Source organism: Plecotus auritus (genome assembly GCF_963455305.1).
Source record: "Plecotus auritus genome assembly, chromosome: 5".
NCBI classification, from domain to species: Eukaryota; Metazoa; Chordata; class Mammalia; order Chiroptera; family Vespertilionidae; genus Plecotus; species Plecotus auritus.
In genome coordinates, this window is record NC_137776.1 from 10,033,867 (window position 1) to 10,058,063 (window position 24,197).

Consider the following 24,197-nt stretch of genomic DNA (forward strand, 5'->3'; position numbering starts at 1 on the left):
TTTTTAGTCTCTCTTTCTGTAAGTTCACTGTTGGTGTATAGAAATGCCATAGATTTCTTGGCGTTAATTTTGTATCCTGCTACCTTGCCGAATTCATTTATTAAGTCTGTTAGTTTTTTGATGGAGTCTTTCGGGTTTTTTATGTACAATATCATGTCATCTGCAAATAAGGACAGCTTTACTTCTTCTTTTCCAATTTGGATGCCTTTTATTTCTTCTTCTTGTCTAATTGCAATGGCTAATACTTCCAGTACTATGTCAAACAGGAGTGGTGAGAGTGGGCATCCCTGTCTTGTTCCTGTTCTTAGGGGAAATGGTTTTAGTTTTTGCCCATTGAGTATGATGTTAGCTGTGGGTTTATCATATATAGCTTTTATTATGTTGAGGTATGATCCTTCTATTCCCACCTTGTTGAGAGTTTTTATCAAGAAAGGGTGTTGGATTTTGTCAAATGCTTTTTCTGCATCAATTGATATGACTATGTGATTTTTATCTTTCAATTTGTTTATGTGATGTATCACATTTATTGATTTTCGGATATTGAACCATCCTTGCATTCCTGGGATAAACCCTACTTGGTCATGGTGTATGATCTTTCTGATGTACTGCTGGATCCGATTTGCTAGAATTTTGTTGAGGATTTTGGCATCTACATTCATGAGGGATATTGGCCTGTAATTCTCTTTCATTGTGTTGTCTTTATCTGGTTTTGGTATTAGGGTGATGCTGGCTTCATAGAAGGAGCTTGGAAGTGTTCCTTCCTCTTGAATTTTTTGGAATAGTCTGAGGAGGATAGGTTTTAGTTCTTCCTTGAATGTTTGGTAAAACTCTCCTGTGAAGCCGTCTGGCCCCGGGCTTTTGTTTGCCGGAAGCTCTTTGATGACTGCTTCAATTTCTTCCATAGTTACTGGCATATTGAGCTGTTTAGATTCTTCCTGATTGAGTTTTGGAAGGTTATATTTTTCTAGGAATATGTCCATTTCCTCCAGGTTGTCCAGTTTGTTGGAATAGAGTTGTTCGTAGTATTTTTTAACAATCCTTTGTATTTCGGCAGGATCTGTTGTTATTTCACCTCTTTCATTTCTGATTTTATTTATTTGGGTCCTCTCTCTTTGCTTCTTGGTGAGCCTGGCTAGAGGTTCATCAATCTTGTTTATCCTTTCAAAGAACCAGCTCTTGGTTTTGTTGATCTTTTGTATTGTTTCTTTGGTCTCTATGTCGTTTATCTGTGCTCTGATCTTTATTATTTCCTTCCTTCTGCTTACACTGGGCTGTTCTTGTTGCTCTTTCTCTAACTCTTTGAGTTGTTGGGTTAGGTAATTTATTACCCCTGTTTCTTGTTTTTTGCAGTAGGCTTGTAGAGCTATGAACTTCCCTCTCAAGACTGCTTTCGCTGTGTCCCATAGATTTTGGATTGTAGTGTTTTCATTGTCATTTGTTGTCATGATGTTTTTTATTTCTTCTTTGATCTCTCTGGTAACCCAGTTATGGTTTAATAGCATGCTGTTTAGTCTCCATGTGTTTGATTTCTTTGGGTTGTTTTTATTGTAGTTGATTTCCAGTTTTATGCCACTGTGGTCTGAGAAGATGCTTGATATGATTTCTATCTTCTTGAATTTGAAGAGACTTTGCCTATGTCCCAACATATGGTCTATCTTTGAAAATGACCCATGTGCACTTGAGAAGAATGTATATTCTGTGGCTTTGGGGTGAAATGTTCTGAAGATGTCAATTAATTCCATCTGGTCTAGTGAGTCATATAGGATTGATGTTTCTTTGCTGATTTTTTGTTTAGAGGATTTGTCCAATGGTGATAGTGGGGTATGGAAGTCTCCTACTATGATTGTATTGCTGTCAATCTCTCCCTTGATATCCTCCAGGAGTTTTTTTATGTATTTGGGTGCTCCTGTATTGGGTGCATATATGTTTACCAGAGTTATTTCTTCTTGTTGGATTGCTCCCTTTAGTATTATGAAGTGGCCTTCCTTATCTCTTGTTATGTCCTTCAGTTTGAGATCTAATTTGTCAGATATAAGTATTGCTACCCCAGCTTTTTTTTCAGTTCCATTTGCCTGGAAAACCTTTTTCCATCCCTTCACCCTCAGTCTGTGTGCGTCTTTTTTTCTGAGGTGGGTTTCTTGTAGACAGCAGATATATGGGTCATGTTTTCTTATCCAATCCATTACCCTATGTCTTTTGATTGGGCCATTTAATCCGTTTACATTTAAAGTTATTATTGATAGGTACTTATTTGTCGCCATTCCTATTCTTTACACCTGTGTTCCTTCTTCGCTTCCTATTTCTTTTTTTTTTTACAGCAGACCCTTTAGCATTTCTTGCATTGCTGGTTTGGTGGTAATAAATTCCCTTAGTCCTTTTTTGTCTGTGAAGCTCCTGATTTCACCTTCAATTTTGATTGATAGCCTTGCTGGGTACAGTATTCTTGGATTCAGACCCTTCCTTTGCATGACTTTGTATATTTCATTCCATTCCCTTCTGGCCTGATGAGTTTCTGTTGAGAAATCAGTTGCTAGTCTGATGGGGGTTCCTTTGTATGTAACTTTCTGTCTCTCTCTGGACGCTTTTAAGATTCTTACTTTGTCGTTGGTGTTTGCCAATTTAATTATAATGTACCTTGGCGTCGGTCTTTTGGGGTTCATTTTGCTTGGGACTCTGTGAGCTTCTTGGATTTGTGTGGGTTTTTTCTTCTCTATATCAGGGAAATTTTCTGTCATTATTTCTTCAAAGAGGTTTTCTATTCCTTGCTCAGCTTCCTTTCCTTCTGGAACCCCTATTATGCGGATGTTGTTTTGTTTCGTGTTGTCCCAAAGTTCCCTTAGGCTCTCCTCCTGCCTTTTAATTTTTTTTTCTAGAAGTTGCTCTACTTGGGTATTTTTTCCCATCTTGTCTTCTAGCTCACTGATGCGGTCCTCTGCTTCTTCTAGTCTACTCTTGATGCTTTCTATTGAGTTCTTTACAGCAGCGATGTCATTTTTCATTTCTTCTTGGTTCTTCTTCATTTCCTCTTGGTTCTTGCTCATATTGTCGAATTTGTCTTCCATTCTTTTCAGCCACCTTATGACCATTTCTCTGAATTCTTTTTCTGGAAGATTGCTTGCTTCCATTTCGTTTACTTCCTTTTCTGGTGATGCCTGCTTTTCTTTCATATGCGGGCTGTGTCTTTGTCTCCCCATGGTCTCTCTTCTCTGGGTGTCTGGATATGTAGTTCTCTCTCTCCTGCGTCGATTTAAAGGCACAAAATACAGCACTACCAGGTACAACACACAAGGCACTGAACAGAAATGTATTCACGATATTAATAACCTCCAATAAAGGTGACCACTAGAGAAAGGCAAATTAGGGGATAGTAGAGAAAGAAGAAGAGGAAAAAGAAAGAAAGAAGAAGAAAAAAAAGGGGTGTCAAAATGAAATTGGGAAAAGGGAAAAAAAGAAGAAAAAAAAGTAAGAGAGACAAGAAAGAGACTAAGACAGAAAGGGAAACAGACTATATATATTGGGGATAAAACTCCAATAGAACAATCACTTATCCCAGCAAATGCCAGCAACAAGTACCTGGGGATTAATACAAACTACAACACCAACTAATATTGAGTGAGGCAAGGGAAAACAGAAGCACTAAACAAACAAAAAAATAAACTAAAGAAGAATAAGCAAAACAATCTCACAGAAAAGCATAAAAATTCGATATAATCTACATTCAAACGAACAACAACAAAAGGACAGAGAGAAAAACAATTTTTTGGATAGTTAAGACAGCAAAGAGAGAGGTGTGTATGGACTTGGAGCAGGGGATTGGAGATTAGATATATAAGTAGGGTGAAATTTTAACAGGGGGTAAACAGAAAGAATAGGGAAAATCTAAAGCAGGAAAGGGGTAAGATAAACAGGACACCGAAAAGGGAAAAGTGAGGAAGAGAGTGATGGCATAAAGGTAGAGTTGAGATAGAGTAAAATGATGCTAAAGGAAAGATAAAAATAGAATGTAGAACATTAATCCCAAAACAAAATGAAGAGAAAATAAAATGACACTTAAAAAAAAAAAAGATAAAATAGCAGTAGTAATAATACGGATTGAAAATAAAAATGTAATAATTAAAAAGGTAAAATCAAGTGAGGAAAAAAAATTAGTTTCTTGAGTAAAAGATGCAAAAAATGAAAATAAAAAAATAAAAATAAAATGTGGAGTAGTGAAGGTCATTCACTTCCTCTGTTGTTCTGTTTGGCACGCCTGTTTCTCAGTCCGGACAGTATTGCAGTTCCCTGCGTTCCACTTCTCTTCAGTGATGTAAGCCAGTCCTGATTTTAAGCAGGCGGTGTGTCTTAATTCGTATTCCTTTATTTTTGATTACACAAGAGTCAATTTGTGATTCAGCCCCTGGGTGGCAGTGTTTCTGGATTGACTTCCGGGTTTATCTATGGCCTCTCTAGGGAGTGTTAGAGCCTTCTTTCCCTGTGGCACTCACTACCGGTTTGTGGGAGTGACTGCCTCAGAGCTGGCTCTCGGATGGTCACTCCCCGCTCCGATCTCCAGGTTCCAGAAAAACAACTTTCCCCTGCAGTCTCCCAGGGTGTCCCCAACTGGGTGAACCTATGAATTGGGCTTAGTAATCAGAAGCAAGAATTTCAAGAGGAAAAAGCCCAAGTGTGCGCACTCCGTGGCTGCGCGTAAGTCTAGCACACCCCTGAAATTCTTAGTGTGTCCCTGCACTTCAGATCAAAATGGGTTGCTTTTTAGAGTGCCCTTCTGTTAGCAGCTCTGAGGTCCCCCTTCCACATTCACAGATCACGCCAGCCCCAGCAGCCACCGATTTTTCTAGGCACAGACTTCCCTGGTCCTCCAGCTCCCGCAAAACGCGCATTCCTCTCTCGCGCTGGGACCAGAGACCTCACCTTATCCTAGGCGAAATCTGACCTTTCCGTGGTGGAGTGTAGAGCTCCTCTGAACCCGTGTGTTTGCGCCAATTGGGGAGCGTTGTTCTGGGGCTCGCAGCTGTTCCGTGGGTGCCGCAGTTGTGGATTCACAGGCTTCCAATAAGCTCCACTTTCCGGTTCCAGATGGCGGCGACTCTGCGTCCAAGCCTGCAGCTCCGGGAGGGGACCCAGCCGCAGTGGGAGCTGCTAGGTCAGGGGAACCCCGTCTAGCAGTCTCCCACCTTCTTCTGGAGTTCAGCTGTCCCCCAACTTTCCAACAAACACTCCTAGTGCAAACCTCAGCTGTTCTTTCTTTCTACTCCGGGACAAGGCTCGGAACACGTCTGTCTATCCCGCCGCCATTTTTTCTCTCCGAGAGTAAATATTTTAAGGCTTTGCAGACCATAAGATCTCGGCTGCGACCACTCAGCCTGCTGTTGCAGATGGAAACCAGCCAGAATCAACATCTAAATGAATGTTTGTGGCTGGGTTCCAATAAATCTTTAAGGACACTGGGAAAAGTTTCATGAGTTTCAGTAGTATCCTATCTAATAAAGAGGGAATGTGCTAATTGACCATCACTCCATCACAAAGATGGCTGCACCCACAGCTGAGGCCAAGTTCCCATCAGGAGCCTTAACGAGCAATCAGCAGGGACCTGAGGTCTATGCCCTCCCCCTGCCTGTGGAGCTTGACAGGGGACCTCAGGCTGCGCCCCCCTCCCTGGAGTCAGGCTGGGGGACCTCAGGCCGCACCCCCCACCCAACGGGGCTTGACAGGGGTCCTCAGGCCATGTCCCCCACCTGGTGGGGCTTGATGGAGGACCTCAAGGCACGCCCCCTGCTCCGGTCTGGGCTGGGGGACCTCAGGCCACGCCCCCCATCCTGGCGCCTGGCCAGGAGACCTGAGGCTATGTCCCCTGCCTGGCAGGGCTTGACAAGGGGGGGATTGGCCAGGTCAGAATCTAGCCCAATGGGGGGGGGGGCGGGGGCTGCCGGGTTTGGGTCTCTTGCGATTTTGAGGTGCATGTGGGTTGGTGGGGACTTGACTCTGGGTCCCGTGGTGTGCCCCAGACTCTGACAGGAGGAAGGTTTTCATATACATTTTACTAATTTTCTTTCATCTCTGACACTTCTGTTATAGAGAAAGGGCAAATAGCAATGTTAAATTATTTTCTCTAATTAATCCCCTTTTAATGTGCACGAATTTCATGCACTGGGTCACTAGTAGTATTATATTGACTGATGGTTTGGTTTAAAAATAACAATAGCCTATTTAAAACTCTATATTTAAAAAAATATATATATTTATATATAAATATATATATATATATATATATATATATTATTATTATTATTGATTTCAGAGAGGAAGGAAGAGGGAGAGAGAGATAGAGACATCAATGATGAGGATCACTGATGGGCTGCCTCCTGCACGCCCACACTGGGGATTGAGCCCACAACCCCAGCATGTGCCCTGATTGGGAATCGAACCATGACCTCCTGATTCATAGGTCGATCCTCAACCACTGAGCCACGCCAGCCTGGCAAAACTCGATTTTTATTTATTAGTCCCTGGCTTTCAACAAATTTCCCTTGCAAGCCATTCTGGGCTTCAAAGGGGACGGGCAATGACTTGGCTCACTCCTGGCAAAGGAGGAGACAGGTGCTGGCAGGAGCCCTTTGAAGTGCTTGCGGGCAGGGCTGGCAGGCAGCCCTGGTTGGTGCTCCTGTCTCCCAGCATGCAGCTATAAATCACCCGCTGATGCTTGGGCTTTTCCAAGATCTGTAGGCATCTAGGTGTTTGCTCTCACCGACCTGCTCTATCAGAAGGAAAGCCTCCTACTGTGGTGGAGGCATTGTTTTCTGGCACGATGCCTTCTCTCCCCAGTTCTGATGAGCTGATTTTCTTTGTGAATGGAAGAAAGGTAAGTTTACACAATAAATTAATATGAACTTTTGCACACCAGAGGCAAAAGCCAAGCTCATTTCTTTTCACCACGATGCCACTCCTTAACTAAACTCTGCCTTCTGTCTTTTTCAAGTGATACTAGTATGTACTGGTCTGAACTTGAGCATGGGTCATTCATTCAAGGTTTAGTGCAAAATTATGAAAGCATGGGGGCTTTTGCTTGCCTTAACTTTTCTTTTGGACAGTAAGGAGCTCCCGTTTGTATTTGTTGGATTACAATGGGAGTGAATTCTGACCCAGGTTATGAAAAACTATATTAGCTCTACTCGAGTTCACCGATGTTATTTCAACAGAAGGCATATGTGACATTAAGGATGCTAACAGCAAAGAATGATTTTGTTTTGCCTTCATACATCCACTCAGGCTGGTCAATTAGCCCAGAAACTGAAGCAGCTCTGCTGAGCCATGGGACAGGGAGGCGGCTGTGTCCACTGGGGAAGAGGTGCGGCAACTCAAATGCTCAGTTGTCCTCAGGCCTGTACTTGAATGAGCAAAATGAATAAGTAAAATGTTTGAGGTGCTTTGAGACAATTAGGAGGAAAAAAACTTACAAAACATTAAAATAGAAAATTGTTTCGAAGTCATTTGGTGTTTATGATTTTGCTTCCCAAGCCTCAGATGTACTGCATTACTGATGTTCTTCCCTAAAAGAGGGGACACAACTTTAATCATGGCAAAAATTCTTGGGAGTGTTGGCTGTCAAATAGCAGGGAAACATTTTTAGGAAACCCATGAACTAAAGAACAAAAAGTGAAAGAGAAAGAAAAGAACAAAGAAAAAATCTGGGTTTAGTAATACTGCTTACCAATTGGTCAGGATCTTGCATGACCTGAAGCCAACTGGCATGTCAGAAGAATAATTGCTGAGTGGACAATTCACAGGAATTCAAAAGCTAAGAACTTTTCTGAGTGCAAGGAAAACGGGGCTTTGTTGCTTTGCTGTTGCTGGTAAATAAAACCATTTATCCTTTAATAACACATTAGAATGATTATTCCCTCTGCAGGTCTCCCAATCTTTTGAATTCATAGCTGATATTTTAGTATTTTTCCCTTTCTCCATTTTTCAAATTTCTAAGACAAGTTGTAGATGGAAAATAAAAGGGGGGAAATATATGCAACTCTTTGAAGAGATCGGGTTTGCTGTTATTTTTGTGGTTGGTCTTCTTCCCTTTAGACCCAGGAGCGCAGAGTTGAGCGAAGCACATTCCTCCACCAATGGCAGATCCTCATTACAGCCTGGACAAGGCTTTTCTTCTGCTTTATATTGTTTTATTTTTTCTTTTTCTTTCTTATTTTCTCTTTATTTCCTTCTCCCAGATGCATCCACTCTTGTGCATATACCATACATCCTTGTCATATACTTTCAATATAGTCATTTAGAAAGATAGATGTATCCTTGAAATATATGCAGCTGACCCTTGAACAATACAGGTTTGAACTGCGCTGGTCCACTTATATGTGGTTGTGTGTGTGTGTGTTTTTCAATAAATACTTTCAATGTATTTTCCTTATGATTTTCTTAATCACATTTTCTCTAGCTTACTTTGTTATAAGAATACAATATAAATATATATGTATCTATAACATACAAACTATGTGTTAATTCCTTATGTTATTGGGAAGGCTTGCAGTCAACAGTAGTCTATTAATAGTTAAGTTTTGGGGGAGTCAGAAAGTTATACATGAATTTTCAACTGTGCAGGGGAATCAGCCCCCCTAATCCCACATTGTTCAAGGTTCAACTGTACAGTGTTTGACTTTGCATGCGTGTGCTTATATTCTTAAGTTACCCAAGTGAAATTGTGGTTTACTTTACAAGACTTATACATCCCCTTCTATTTCTTTTGTGACTCACTGCTGTTTTTGAGACCTATCCATGTTGCTCTTTGAACAACTGGCTCATTATTTCTGCCTGTAGAGTTCTCCGGGCCGTGTACACCCTTCACTCTGCCTATGCAGTCCCCCATTGATAGACACACGGGATGCTTCCAAGTCCCCACTGCATGCAGTGAACCCCCGACCGTGTATTTCCTTACCAACACTGGCAAGAAAATCTCTAAGTGAGATTATGGCATGCCAATGTCTCAGGTCCTGCCAGGTGGCTTTCCGGAATCCAGCACAAGTTACATTTTCCCATAATTGATTGCATGACAAGTGCTTCCTTCTTATCAATTTGCAAATCTATGATGTACCAACACTTGATACAATCAGACTTGCTAAAGTGTGCTAAGCTGATGGGTGTAAAATAATCTCTCATTGCAGTTCTCCCTTGCTTATCTCTGGATATTGGTAAAGTTGCTCATTTTTTCATATACATAGTAAAAAGAAATCATTTCCTAAGTGTCTTTAAAGTACCAGAGGAAAAAGAAGGTATGAGTACAATTTTGTGAGTGCAACTTATGGTATGATCAGAATTTTTCATATGATTACTGAAATATTTATTTATTTTCTAAATATATTTTTATTGATTTCAGACAGGAAGGGAGAGGGGGAGAGAGAGAGAGAGAAAGAGAGAGAGAGATAGGGAGAAACTTCAATGATGAGAGAAAATCATTGATAAGCTGCTTCCTGCAATCCCCCTACTGGGGATTGAGCCTACAACCCAGGCATGTGCCCTGACCGGAATGGAACCGTGACCTTCTGGTTCATAGGTCGATACTCAACCACTGAGCCACTATGGCAGGGCTGAAATATTTATTTTAAATGACTGGGAGTGCTATATATGTGAGATGTCAGAATTGCAGTTAGCATCCTTTCATTACGTTCCCCAAAGTCTAACCTTGTTTTCTCCTTCTTCATTTGGGCCTTGATCCTTCCATGTCATAACGGGTGCTGAGCTTATCTCTGGCTCTTCAGATCCTCCGAGGATGCGGAAGGAAACTTGGAAATATGAGGCATTTATTAAAAATAATGTGGTTTGTTGTTTTTTTCCTGGGGTGATAAAAATGCACACACTTTTAGAAGAATAATGTCCTCTTTTTTGTTGTTGCTCAGTGCTACTCTTCCAGGCGACTTTCTCTTCAGTTCTCTCTAATCTTGCCTGACTGTACCCAGCCAGGGAGCTGCTTAGGCAGGGAGGGCAGACAGCTTTCATCGCATGTGTCAGCTGTGATCTATTGGCGGCAACAGCCTGGCATGCAACCTGAGAGACAGAGCAGCGATTGATGCTCCCTTCTGCTCTTCCCTCACCTGCTGGCACCTGCATTTCACTGAGGAGGGATGGAGAAGACAGGGGTGTCTCCCTTAAACCTACTCCCTTCTGATCTTATGACTCCCTTAGAAAATCTGCAGCTAACCTGTTTTGTGGCTTCCTGTAGCCACTAGCTATCTTGATCAATTTTGGAACCTGTGTATCCATTTCCCTAGATAACTCTAAGGAAAAACAATCCAGAATTTACACTTGTCATATGTGTTACAAAATTCAGAGGCGTTAAGAAAATGCTCCATCATTTTTTCAAAATTCTGGTTCCAAGTATTGTGTTTCCTTTGCTGTTGTTTTGTCATTGGACGTTATCACCTATCAAAAACATGCCCCTAAACAACAGGTAGAATTGCCACGCGTTCTGGTGTTCTCTTCCTGAAGCCCTCCTCTCGCTCCACAATGTAGGTCGTGGAGAAGAGCGCCGATCCTGAAATGAACCTGCTGTTCTACCTGCGGAAAGTCCGTATCCTTATGTTTCGCTGTAATCCGTCTGGATTGGGTGGTAAACAGTGAACACGCTAAGACTTCTGAAGAAAGCTGCCCTGTATTTGTTCTGGGTCAATAACCTGGTTTCCAATGTGTAGCGTCTAGTTGGAGTTCAGAGAATGCATCTAGAAGTGATATATGTGTACTTTATTGGTTGTATTTTTCACCTGAGCACATAACCAAAAGACCCGTCCAGGGAACCACGAGGGTCCACTGGGAATAGCTTTGGGAAATAACTTCATGACTTTTGGGGCCCATGGTCACCGGGATGGCAGCTTCATGTTCAGGCGTGTGAAGGTGAACACGCCTGGCCAATTGCTCAGGGCAGCATGTCCCTGACAATGGTTTCCCACCAGCACATTTCCCTGACTTGTCGCGTATGCCTTTTCATAAACCTTATTGAAGAAAACAAGGTTTTATAAACATTTCAAAATTCCCAAGTCTAGCTAATGCCCTCCCAGATTTCCACCTGGATCTGGAGCTTCCTTCACCTCTCACTCCTCCGAGACCTCCAGGAGAGCTTCGATAAAGATTCAAAAAGCATTTCTTGGTTTTGGGTGCAACTATAAATGGGTAGCACGAGGGCGTGATTCTGGCCCTATATCTGTCTTTTTGCCTCCCAACATACACACCCCAATACATGACTTTATTTCTCCCTGTTCTTCCCTTGCCAAGTTTATCTAATAAATTATGTGTGCTGGATGCCACCTGGTCTATGGAACCCCTTGCAATATAGTTTCCTACCCCATCATTTTACTCCTCTCGTCAATATATCTGCCCCTATTCCACTCACTATTCCAGGAACTGTACAGGTGACTGGACTATCACCGGGCAGCTGGGATGGACGGGGTGACTCGGTGGGAGGCTGTGACCTTGGGAAGGAGTGAAATAGTGAAAGAAAGATGGGGATGGCTCCCCTATATTTGATTTCTTGTGTGACTGGGTTCCATCCTGGCAATGAAACCTGAGTCAGGCCCCATGTCAGCAGCAAATTGGTGTTTTGTGGGAGCCTGAAGTTTTTATAATATTGGAGACCTGCCTTCAGGGAAAAAATATAAAATTAGCAATGTAAATTAGGTACAGGGCCCTGGGAGGGGCCATGGGGGTCCGGTGAAAAGTGCAGTAGGCCAGTGCTGGTGTATGCACATGGGGGACTCGCTCTGACAGAAAATCCAATATTTGTGAATCACCCACTTGAGGAACAAGTTAAAAATAAGACTCTGGCCCAGTGGGTGTGGCTCAGTGGTTGAGCATCTACCCAGGAGTCAAGAGGTCACCTGTAGATTCCCCGTCAGGGCACATGCCCATTTGGGGGCTCAATCCCCAGTAAGGGGGCGGGGTGTGCAGGAGGCAGCTGATCAATGATTTTCATCACTGATGTTTCTTTTTCTCTCTCCCTCTCCCTTCCTCTCTGTCTAAAAATCAATACAAACATATTTTGAAAATAATAAGCCTCTGACTCCATCCCAGAACTGTTGACTCTGTAATCAGAGGTTGGGGCCTGGACGTCTCAGGTGAGCCACACTTACTTAGAACGACTTCTTTATGCCTTTAGGCACCAAGAAGAATGAGCAGAGGAGGACACTGGGGAGATGGGAAATGGGAGGCTGGGGCAATTCTGCCTAGAGCGGCTTCCGGCCATGTTTCCTTGGGAATCCATGCATGTTCAGCTTGCTCCTAATATAGATGAATTTCTTCATTTAGGAGGTCTAGAGAAAGCACAGAGAAGTCTGTAGTGAATTTAGAAGTGCTATAAAGGGAAGTGGTAGGGTGACACTGGGTAACTATGAGGTGGCAGAGCCCTTGAGGGAAATTTTGGACTATTGTTTGCTTTTGTGTGTTTGTTTTCCAGCTACAAGCCCAGTTCCTGGAATAATGAGTGGAATAGGGGATGACATATTGGCTAGAGGAAAATCATACAATAATTAATAAATAATGATACAAGAATAAACTCTGTGTTTCATGTACTCACCACTGTAGGCCTGCTTTTGCCCACCCCCTGTATTTTATCTGGCAACCTACTTAAATGATGAGCTTTAGGATGAACTGACAAAATATGGAAGGAACTGTTTGAGGCAGGCACCTCTGGTGGGGGTGGAAGAAGGAAGCATCAAACTAGTTGTTTGGAGACCAAAGGACAAAGCAGCTAGTTGCACCAACTTTTGGCTTTTTCATTCAAGGCAATGTTAACCCGTGCATCACAAAGCTGTTTCATTCGGGGGTATACTGACCCAACCCAGCATTACATCTCTTTGTGCAGCCGTCTCTAAGATGAAGTTAGTCTCCACCTCTACCCAAGCCAAGTATGATCTCCACCCATGAAATCCTTTTTAAACCTCAACCAGAAAAGCTCCCAAGCCAATTCCAGCAGATTCTTACAGAACAGAAAGCAGGGAGTTTACATAGGTTGTTTGTTCTCCCTCTGTGGAAATATGCAAATGCTTTACAGAGGAAAAGTGCACAGTGGTAGTTGACATGACTAGCTCAGGAACCATGGTTATTAAATTAATAGTCCCAATCCCATAAGAAGGTAAAAAGCATTACATTGCTGAGTCAGAGAAAGGCAAGTTTCCCAGGAGGATTTTTCTAAGTTTTGCACACACACCACCTCCACAGCAATAACGTAACCTGAGTCCAGAGTCCATTGTCCACAACTCTGGATTTAACAGGCTTTTTCCGTCCTCATTTGGATGCAACCCTGATCTAACAGGCACAAGGCTCTCTGTAGTCTTCACGTACCCCATGTAGTGGGACCATCCAGATGGTCGCTGCAGAAATGGTAATGTGTTGAGTTGCAAAGTGTTGCCCTAGTCCCTTCGGGAGTGCCATCTTATTATCTCCCAAAATATGAAAAAATTTGCATTTAGAAATGCATCTGAAAAAGAAAGAAAATTTCTTCTCACCTTTACCAATGAGCTCCTTTACATGCAAAAGTGGAACTCTGAGCAAGGAACTCAAGAGAACATGTTAACTGTCAGCATCCGAGGAAAAGAGGTGTAAAAAGCAAAGGGGCCCAGCCTGTGTGGCTCAGTGGTTGAGTGTTGACCCACGAACCAGGAGGTTATGGTTTGATTCCCAGTCAGGGCACATGCCCGGGTTTCAGGCTCAATCTCCAGTAGAGGGCGTGCAGGAGGATCGATAATTTTCTGTCATCATTGACGCTTCTATCTCTGTCTCTCTGGTATCAATAAAAACAGATTTTAAAAATAAAAGCAAAGGGGCCTGGGCCCCTCTTTTCCTTGACTCGCTTCTTTCCAGTCCACCTCACAGGCACCAAGTACGGCTGTGGGAGTGGAGGCTGTGGCGCCTGCACTGTCATGGTGTCAAGATATGACCCCAAGACCAAGAAGATCCGGTATCCTTTGTGTTGGCCAGGGCCATGCTTGGGCACATCCGGGAAGGTTGTGGAGCCTCCCACTTTGCTGTCCATATTCACTCCTCTCCTCTCCCCAGGTGTCTATGGCACTCACACAGCTCTGGGCCTGCTCTCCCTGCAGCTTCCTAAGTTCCAGATCTTTCCCATGGACTTTCTTCCCATCAGATTATATTTAATTGGGCTAGTGTGCAACCAGAGTATTTGTATTTTTAAAAGCTTTGCAGGGCTGGGAATCACTGGGTTTAACTAACCCATGGTGGTTTATATAAGTCAATATATCATCTTATGATCAATAAGACATTTCTTTCCCTAGAATGAGGGGAAAAAATAGAAAATTGAGGGTCTCTGGGAGGCCCTACACAAAACACTTTCTTATTCTATTTTTCCATTTCTTTTTCATATCCTACACCAGCCACATGTAAGTCCTTTTTGAACGCTTCCAGAAATTTATGGTTTTATATATAGAGTTCTCTGTATTCTCACGGATATAGTCTCGTGATTCTCCTGGACCGACATTACTCCCTGAATTATGTTACCCGCTCCCTGTGATTCCCAGGTGTTCTCTTTACACAATTCTATCACAGTCATTATCCAGTCACCGCATGCCTGGTGCCCATCTGTTCTCTGTATGGGGCTGCTGTCACCACGGTAGAAGGTATAGGAAGCATCAAAACCAGGATTCACCCCGTGCAGGTAAGAGTGTATTCTGATTGGGACCAGGTGTTGGTATAGGTATCCCACATAGTCCCATGTACTCTAAATAGGTCACCAACTGTCAAATCCTTTGTGTTTTTAAATTCACATTTTGTTAGATTCCATGCTTCGTAGCTAGGGATCTTTTCAAAGATTGGTGTATAAACCAAGATTTCTTCATTAATTTTAATATATCTTACTTAGCTTCTCAGCCCCATCTTTGTCCTAAACTAAAACAAGGACAGTTCAGTCTTATGAGAAAAGAAAATGAGATAGAAAAGCAGAAGTTTATAGAAGATAACTGGTTGTCTACCACATTCAAAATACTGAACTCTGAATGAGAGGCTAATTGTGTGTACAAATACTCCCCACACTCACCAAATGTCTCAGGAGAAACTGAGCACCCAGGTGGCAATAAAACAGCTAAAATGACAACGTGTTTACCAAAGTTTGCAGGACTTTTTGAAGAAATGGCGATGCTGTTTGTATATACTAGCATAGGGACTGCTGCAGAAGTTGTTTTAAGAACAGTGTATAGAAAGAAAATTATAAATAGCCATATTTTCCCTTGACATTCTTTCCCTTCAAAAACTGTGCTTGGAGCATAGAGGCTAAGAGCATCCTCTGACAGTATGTTACCATTGATGGGTATTTGTTTATAGTGCCTGTCCTTCAAACATAACCTTAATGACTTTTTGACCTTATTAAGATCTTACCTCATACCTGACTCATCACCTTAACAGTTACAGAAGCACCTCATGCTGCAGCCTATCAGATTTCTTTCTCTCCAGTCACCTTTCAAAATCACACTTGACATTCAATATTACATTAGTTTCAGGTGTAAAACATAGTGGTTTGACATTAATGTAACTTATGAAGTGATCCCCCTGGGAAGTCTCGTACCAGCTGGCACCATACAGTTATTATAATATTATTGACTATATTCCCTGTGATGTACTTTACATCCCCATGACTATTCTGTATCTGCCAGTTTGTGCTTCTTGACTCCTTCCCCTTTTTCACCCAGTCCCCCAACCCCTCCCTCCCATCTGGCAATCATCAGTTTGTTTTCTGTGTCCATTAGTCAACTTCCGTTTTGTTCTTTAGATTTCATATGTAAGTGAGATCATATGGTATTTGTCTTTCTCTGTCTGACTTATTTCACTTACATCATACTCTCTACGTTCATCTGTTGTCCAAATGGTAAGATTTTATTTTTTTAAGGCCAAGTAATATTTCACTGTATATATGTACCATGGCTTTAAAAAAAAATTAAATCTTTATTGTTGATATTATTACAGATGTCCTTCTTTTTCCGCCCTTGTCCCCCTCAACCTGGCTCCCACCTGCCACAGGCCTTCACCATCCTATTGTCTGTGTCCATAGGTAATGCATATATGTATATAAGATCTTTGTTTAATCACTTCCTGCCCCCCCCCGCCCCCCGCCACCACTCCTCTTCCCTCTGAGAATCATCTGTCTGTTCCATTTTCTTTCTTTTTTTTTTTTTCAAAATTTTATTAAGGTATTATATGTGTACATATCTTACCATTAACCCCCCCCACCCCACTCCAATACATGCCCTCAACCCCCAATGTTTTGCATCCGTTGGTTACTCTTATATGCATGTATACAAGTCCTTCGGTTGATCTCTTATTTCCCCCACCTCTCCCTAACCTTACCGCTGTAATTAGGCAGTCTGTTTGATGCTTTACTGCCTCTGTAACTATCTTTTTGTTCATCAGTTTATAATGTTTTTCATTATCCCCAAATGAGTGAGATCATGTGGTATTTTTCTTTCATTGACTGGCTTATTTCACTTAGCATAATGTTCTCTAATTCCATCCAGGTGTCTACAAATGGTAGTAATTCCTTCTTTTTTATGGCAGCATAGTATTCCATTGTGTAGATGTACCATAGTTTTCTGATCCAGTCATCTGTTGACGGGCACCTAGGCTGTTTCCAAATCTTAGCTATTGTAAATTGTGCTGCTATGAACATAGGGGTGCATATATCCTTTCTGATTGGTATTTCTGGTTTCTTAGGATATATTCCTAAAAGTGGGATTACTGGGTCAAATGGGAGTTCCATTTTCAGTTTTTTGAGGAAACTCCATACTGTTCTCCACAGTGGCTGCACCAGTCTGCATTCCCACCAGCAGTGCACGAGGGTTCCTTTTTCTCCGCATCCTCGCCAGCACTTGTCGTTTGTTGATTTGTTGATGATAGCCATTCTGACAGGTGTGAGATGGTAACGCATTGTCGTGTTGATTTGCATCTCTCGGATAATTAGTGACTTTGAGCATGTTTTCATGTGTCTCTTGGCCTTCCTTCTGTCTTCTTTCGAAAAGATTCTATTTAGGTCCGTTGCCCATTTTTTTATTGGATCATTTATCTTCCTTTTATTAAGTTGTATAAGCTGCCTGAAGATGTTGGAAATTAAACCTTTATCAGTGATACCATTTGCAAATATGTTCTCCCATACAGTGGGGTTTCTTGTTGTTTTGTTGATGGTTTCTTTTGCTGTGCAAAAGCTTTTTATTTTGATGTAGTCCCATTTGTTTATTTTCTCTTTGGCTTCCATTGCCCTAGGGGCAGTATCAGTGAAAAAGTTCTTTTGGCATATGTCTGAGATTTTGCTGCCTGTGGATTCCTCTAGTATTTTTATGGTTTCCAGTCTTATATTTAAGTCCTGTATCCATTTTGAGTTTATTTTTGTGTATGGTGTAAGTTGGTGATCTAGTTTCATTTTTTTGCATGTATCTGTCCAATTTTCCCAACACCATTTATTGAAGAGACTGTCTTGACTCCATTGTATGCTCATGCCTCCTTTGTCAAATATTAATTGCGCATAGTGGTGTGGGTCGATATCTGGATTCTCTATTCTATTCCATTGATCTATATGTCTGTTCTTGTGCCAGTACCAGGCTGTTTTGAGGACAGTGGCTTTGTAATACAGCTTGAAATCTGATATTGAGATCCCTCCTAGTTTATTCTTCTTTCGCAGGATTGCTGTGGCTATTCGGGGTCTTTTTTTATTCCAGATGAATTTTTGGAGAGTTCTTTCTAGGTCTGTGAAATATGCTGTTGGTATTTTAATGGGGAGTGCATTGAATCTATAGATTGCTTTGGGTAGTATGGACATTTTGATGATGTTGATTCTACCAATCCATGAACATGGTATGTTCTTCCATCTGTTTACATCTTCCTCTATCTCTTTTTTCAGTGTCCTGTAGTTTTCCGCATATAGGTCCTTTACCTCCTTGGTTAGGTTTATTCCTAAGTATCTTAATTTTTTTGGTGCGATGGAAAATGGGATTGCTTTTTTAGTCTCTCTTTCTGTAAGTTCACTGTTGGTGTATAGAAATGCCATAGATTTCTTGGCGTTAATTTTGTATCCTGCTACCTTGCCGAATTCATTTATTAAGTCTGTTAGTTTTTTGATGGAGTCTTTCGGGTTTTTTATGTACAATATCATGTCATCTGCAAATAAGGACAGCTTTACTTCTTCTTTTCCAATTTGGATGCCTTTTATTTCTTCTTCTTGTCTAATTGCAATGGCTAATACTTCCAGTACTATGTCAAACAGGAGTGGTGAGAGTGGGCATCCTTGTCTTGTTCCTGTTCTTAGGGGAAATGGTTTTAGTTTTTGCCCATTGAGTATGATGTTAGCTGTGGGTTTATCATATATAGCTTTTATTATGTTGAGGTATGATCCTTCTATTCCCACCTTGTTGAGAGTTTTTATCAAGAAAGGGTGTTGGATTTTGTCAAATGCTTTTTCTGCATCAATTGATATGACTATGTGATTTTTATCTCTCAATTTGTTTATGTGATGTATCACATTTATTGATTTTCGGATATTGAACCATCCTTGCATTCCTGGGATAAACCCTACTTGGTCATGGTGTATGATCTTTCTGATGTACTGCTGGATCCGATTTGCTAGAATTTTGTTGAGGATTTTGGCATCTACATTCATGAGGGATATTGGCCTGTAATACTCCTTCATTGTGTTGTCTTTATCTGGTTTTGGTATTAGGGTGATGCTGGCTTCATAGAAGGTGCTTGGAAGTGTTCCTTCCTCTTGAATTTTTTGGAATAGTCTGAGGAGGATAGGTTTTAGTTCTTCCTTGAATGTTTGGTAAAACTCTCCTGTGAAGCCGTCTGGCCCCGGGCTTTTGTTTGCCGGAAGCTCTTTGATGACTGCTTCAATTTCTTCCATAGTTACTGGCATATTGAGCTGTTTAGATTCTTCTTGATTGACTTTAGGTTATATTTTTCTAGGAATATGTCCATTTCCTCCAGGTTGTCCAGTTTGTTGGAATAGAGTTGTTCGTAATATTTTTTAACAATCCTTTGTATTTCAGCAGGATCTGTTGTTATTTCACCTCTTTCATTTCTGATTTTATTTGGGTCCTCTCTCTTTGCTTCTTGGTGAGCCTGGCTAGAGGTTCATCAATCTTGTTTATCCTTTCAAAGAACCAGCTCTTGGTTTTGTTGATCTTTTGTATTGTTTCTTTGGTCTCTATGTCGTTTATCTCTGCTCTGATCTTATTATTTCCTTCCTTCTGCTTACACTGGGCTTTTCTTGTTGCTCTTTTTCTAATTCTTTGAGTTGTTGGGTTAGGTAATTTATTAACATTGTTTCTTGTTTTTTGCAGTAGGCTTGTAGAGCTATGAACTTCCCTCTCAAGACTGCTTTCAGTGTGTCCCATAGATTTTGGATTGTAATGTTTTCATTGTCATTTGTTGCCATGATGTTTTTTATTTCTTCTTTGATCTCTCTGGTAACCCAGTCATGGTTTAATAGCATGCTGTTTAGTCTCCATGTGTTTGATTTCCTTGGGGTGTTTTTATTGTAGTTGATTTCCAGTTTTATGCCACTGTGGTCTGAGAAGATGCTTGATATGATTTCTATCTTCTTGAATTTGAAGAGACTTTGCCTATGTCCCAACATATGGTCTATCTTTGAAAATGACCCATGTGCACTTGAGAAGAATGTATATTCTGTGGCTTTGGGGTGATATGTTCTGAAGATGTCAATTAATTCCATCTGGTCTAGTGAGTCATTTAGGATTGATGTTTCTTTGCTGATTTTTTGTTTAGAGGATTTGTCCAATGGTGATAGTGGGGTATTAAAGTCTCCTACTATGATTGTATTGCTGTCAATCTCTCCCTTGATATCCTCCAGGAGTTTTTTTATGTATTTGGGTGCTCCTGTATTGGGTGCATATATGTTTACCAGAGTTATTTCTTCTTGTTGGATTGCTCCCTTTAGTATTATGAAGTGGCCTTCCTTATCTCTTGTTATGTCCTTCAGTTTGAGATCTAATTTGTCAGATATAAGTATTGCTACCCCAGCTTTTTTTTCAGTTCCATTTGCCTGAAAAACCTTTTTCCATCCCTTCACCCTCAGTCTGTGTGCGTCTTTTTTTCTGAGGTGGGTTTCTTGTAGACAGCAGATGTATGGGTCATGTTTTCTTATCCAATCCATTACCCTATGTCTTTTGATTGGGGCATTTAATCCGTTTACATTTAAAGTTATTATTGATAGGTACTTATTTGTCGCCATTCCTATTCTTTACACCTGTGTTCCTTCTTTCCTTCCTATTTCTTTTCTTTTTTTTTTTTTTTACAGCAGACCCTTTAGCATTTCTTGCATTGCTGGTTTGGTGGTGATAAATTCCCTTAGTCCTTTTTTGTCTGTGAAGCTCCTGATTTCACCTTCAATTTTGATTGATAGCCTTGCTGGGTACAGTATTCTTGGATTCAGACCCTTCCTTTGCATGACTTTGTATATTTCATTCCATTCCCTTCTGGCCTGATGAGTTTCTGTTGAGAAATCAGTTGCTACTCTGATGGGGATTCCTTTGTATGTAACTTTCTGTCTCTCTCTTGCTGCTTTTAAGATTCTTACTTTGTCGTTGGTGTTTGCCAATTTAATTATAATGTGCCTTGGCATCGGTCTTTTGGGGTTCATTTTGCTTGGGACACTGTGAGCTTCTTGGATTTGTGTGGGTTTTTTCTTCTCTATATCAGGGAAATTTTCTGTCATTATTTCTTCAAAGAGGTTTTCTATTCCTTGCTCAGCTTCCTTTCCTTCTGGAACCCCTATTATGCGGATGTTGTTTTGTTTCGTGTTGTCCCAAAGTTCCCTTAGGCTCTCCTCCTGCCTTTTAATTTTTTTTTCTAGAAGTTGCTCTACTTGGGAATTTTTTCCCATCTTGTCTTCTAGCTCACTGATGCGGTCCTCTGCTTCTTCTAGTCTACTCTTGATGCTTTCTATTGAGTTCTTTACAGCGGCGATGTCATTTTTCATTTCTTCTTGGTTCTTCTTCATTTCCTCTTGGTTCTTGCTCATATTGTCGAATTTGTCTTCCATTCTTTTCAGCCACCTTATGACCATTTCTCTGAATTCTTTTTCTGGAAGGTTGCTTGCCTCCATTTCATTTACTTCCTCTTCTGGTGATGCCTGCTTTTCTTTCATATGCGGGCTGTGTCTTTGTCTCCCCATGATGTCTCTTCTCTGGGTGTCTGGTTATGTAGTTCTCTCTCTCCTGCGTTGATTTAAAGGCACAAAATACAACACTACCAGGTACAACACACAAGGCACTGAACAGAAATGTATTCACAATATTAATAACCTCCAATAAAGGTGACCACTAGAGAAAGGCAAATTAGGGGATAGGAGAGAAAGAAGAAGAGGAAAAAGAAAGAAAGAAGAAGAAGAAGAAAGGAGTGTCAAAATGAAATTGGGAAAAGGGAAAAAAAGAAGAAAAAAAAAGTAAGAGAGACAAGAAAGAGACTAAGAGAGAAAGGGAAACAGACTATATATATTGGGGATAAAACTCCAATAGAACAATCACTTATCCCAGCAAATGCCAGCAACAAGTACCTGGGGATTAATACAAACTACAACACCAACTAATATTGAGTGAGGCAAGGGAAAACAGAAGCACTAAACAAACAAAATAAATAAACAAAAGAAGAATAAGCAAAACAATCTCACAAAAAAGCATAAAAATTCGATATAATCTACATTAAGTGAACAACAACAAAAGGACAGAGAGAAAAACAATTTTTTGGATAGTTAAGACAGTGAAGAGAGAGGTGTGTATGGACTTGGAGCAGGGGAATGGAGATTAGATATATAAGTAGGGTGAAATTTTAAAAGGGGGTAAACAGAAAGAATAGGGAAAATCTAAAGCAGGAAAGGGGTAAGATAAACAGGACACCGGAAAGGGAAAAGTGAGGAAGAGAGTGATGGCATAAAGGTAGAGTTGAGATAGAGTAAAATGATGCTAAAGGAAAGATAAAAATAGAATGTAGAACATTAATCCCAAAACAAAATGAAGAGAAAATAAAAATGACACTTAAAAAAAAAAAAAAGATAAAATAGCAGTAGTAATAATACGGATTGAAAATAAGAATGTAATAATTAAAAAGGTAAAATCAAGTGAGGAAAAAAGAAAAAAAATAGTTTCTTGAGTAAAAGATGCAAAAAATGAAAATAAAAAAGAAAAATAAAATGTGGAGTAGTGAAGGTCATTCACTTCCTCTGTTGTTCTGTTTGGCACGCCTGTTTCTCAGTCCGGACAGTATTGCAGTTCCCTGCGTTCCACTGCTCTTCAGTGATGTAAGCCAGTCCTGATTTTAAGCAGGCGGTGTGTCTTAATTTCTCGTGTTCTTTTATTTTTGATTACACAAGAGTCAATTTGTGATTCAGCCCCTGGGTGGCAGTGTTTCTGGATTGACTTCCGGGTCTATCTATGGCCTCTCTAGGCAGTGTTAGAGCCTTCTTTCCCTGTGGCACTCACTACCGGTTTGTGGGAGTGGGCTGCCTCAGAGCTGGCTCTCCGATGGTCACTCCCCGCTCCAATCCCCAGGTTCCAGAAAAACAACTTTCCCCTGCAGTCTCCCAGGGTGTCTCCAACTGGGTGATCCTATGTATTGGGCTTAGTAATCAGAAGCAAGAATTTCAAGAGGAAAAAGCCCAAGTGTGCGCACTCCGTGGCTGCGCGTAAGTCTAGCACACCCCTGAAATTCTTAGGGTGTCCCTGCACTTCAGATCAAAATGGGTTGCTTTTTAGAGAGCCCTTCTGTTAGCAGCTCTGAGGACCCCCTTCCACATTCACAGATCGCGCCAGCCCCAACAGCCACGGATTTTTCTAGGCACAGACTTCCCTGGTCCTCCAGCTCCCGCAAAACGCGCGTTCCTCTCTCGCGCTGGGACCAGAGACCTCACCTTATCCCAGGCGAAATCTGACCTTTCCGTGGTGGAGTGTAGAGCTCCTCTGAACCCCTGTGTTTGCGCCAATTGGGGAGCGTTGTTCTGGGGCTTGCAGCTGTTTCATGGGTGCCGCAGCTGTGGATTCTCAGGCTTCCGATAAGCTCCACTTTCTGGTTCCAGATGGCGGAGGCTCCGCGTCCAAGCCCTCAGCTCCGGGAGGGGACCCAGCCGCAGTGGGAGCTGCCAGGTCAGGGGAACCCCGTCTAGCAGTCTCCCACTTTCTTCTGGAGTTCAGCTGTCCCCCAACTTGCCAACAAACACTCCTAGTGCGACCCTCAGCTGTTCTTTCTTTCTGCTCCGGGACTAGGCTCGGAACACGTCTGTCTATTCCGCCGCCATTTTTCTCTCTCTGTCTGTTCCATTTTCATGCCTCTGATTCTATTTTATTCACCAGGTTATTCTGTTCATTAGATTTCTTATTCATTTATTTTGATTTTTAGATTCAATTGTTGATAGGTATTTGTTGCCATTTTGTTGTTCATATTTTTTATCTTTTTCTTTTTCTTCTTCTTCCTCTTCTTAAAGACTACCCTTCAACATTTCATATAATACTGGTTTGATAGTGATGAACTCCTTTAGCTTTTTTTTGTCTGTGAAGCTCTTTATCTGACCTTCAATTTTAAATGATAGCTTTGCTGGGTAGAGTAATCTTGGTTGTAGGTTCTTGCTATTCATCACTTTGAATATTTCTTGCCACTCCCATCTGGCCTGCATAGTTTCTGTTCAGAAATCAGCTGACAGTCATATGGACATTCCCTTGTAGGTAACTAACTGCTTTTTTCTTGCTGCTTTTAAAATTCTCTCTTTTTCTTTAGCCCTTGGCATTTTAATTATGATGTGTCTTGGTGTGGTCCTCTTTGGGTTCCTCTTGTCTGGTACTCTCTGTGCTTCCTGGACTTGTAATTCTATTTCTTTCACCAAGTAGGGGAAGTTTTCTGTCATTATTCCTTCAAGTAGGTTTTCAATAACTTTCTCTCTCTCTTCTTCTGGCACCCCCATAATGTGAATATTAGTACAATTGAATTTGTCCCAGAAGCTCCTTACATTATCTTTATATTTTTGGATTCTTTTTTCTTTTTGTTCTTCTGGTTGGGTGTTTTTTTTGCTTCCTCATATTTCAAATCGTTGATTTGATTTTCAGACTGCTCTACGCTACTGTTGAATCCCTGTATATTATTCTTTATTTCAATCAGTGTATGCTTAATTTCTGACTGGTCCTTTCCTTTTTTTTTTTTTTTTTTTGGCA

The 24,197-nt window shown here is 41.2% G+C and overlaps 1 protein-coding gene across 1 annotated transcript in view; it reads left to right on the forward strand.

Annotated features, from left to right (window-relative positions):
- Nucleotides 1-6,805: 6,805 nt before the first annotated feature.
- Nucleotides 6,806-24,197, forward strand: part of LOC308248108 (aldehyde oxidase 4-like) — a gene marked incomplete at both ends in the record, with an annotated part of 76,918 nt that continues 59,526 nt past the window's right edge. Inside the window, 4 exons of the mRNA XM_080668113.1 lie at nucleotides 6,806-6,859; nucleotides 10,510-10,567; nucleotides 13,849-13,945; nucleotides 14,551-14,659. Of these exons, the coding sequence (XP_080524239.1) occupies nucleotides 6,806-6,859; nucleotides 10,510-10,567; nucleotides 13,849-13,945; nucleotides 14,551-14,659 (318 nt within the window). The remainder of the gene's footprint in view (nucleotides 6,860-10,509; nucleotides 10,568-13,848; nucleotides 13,946-14,550; nucleotides 14,660-24,197) is intronic.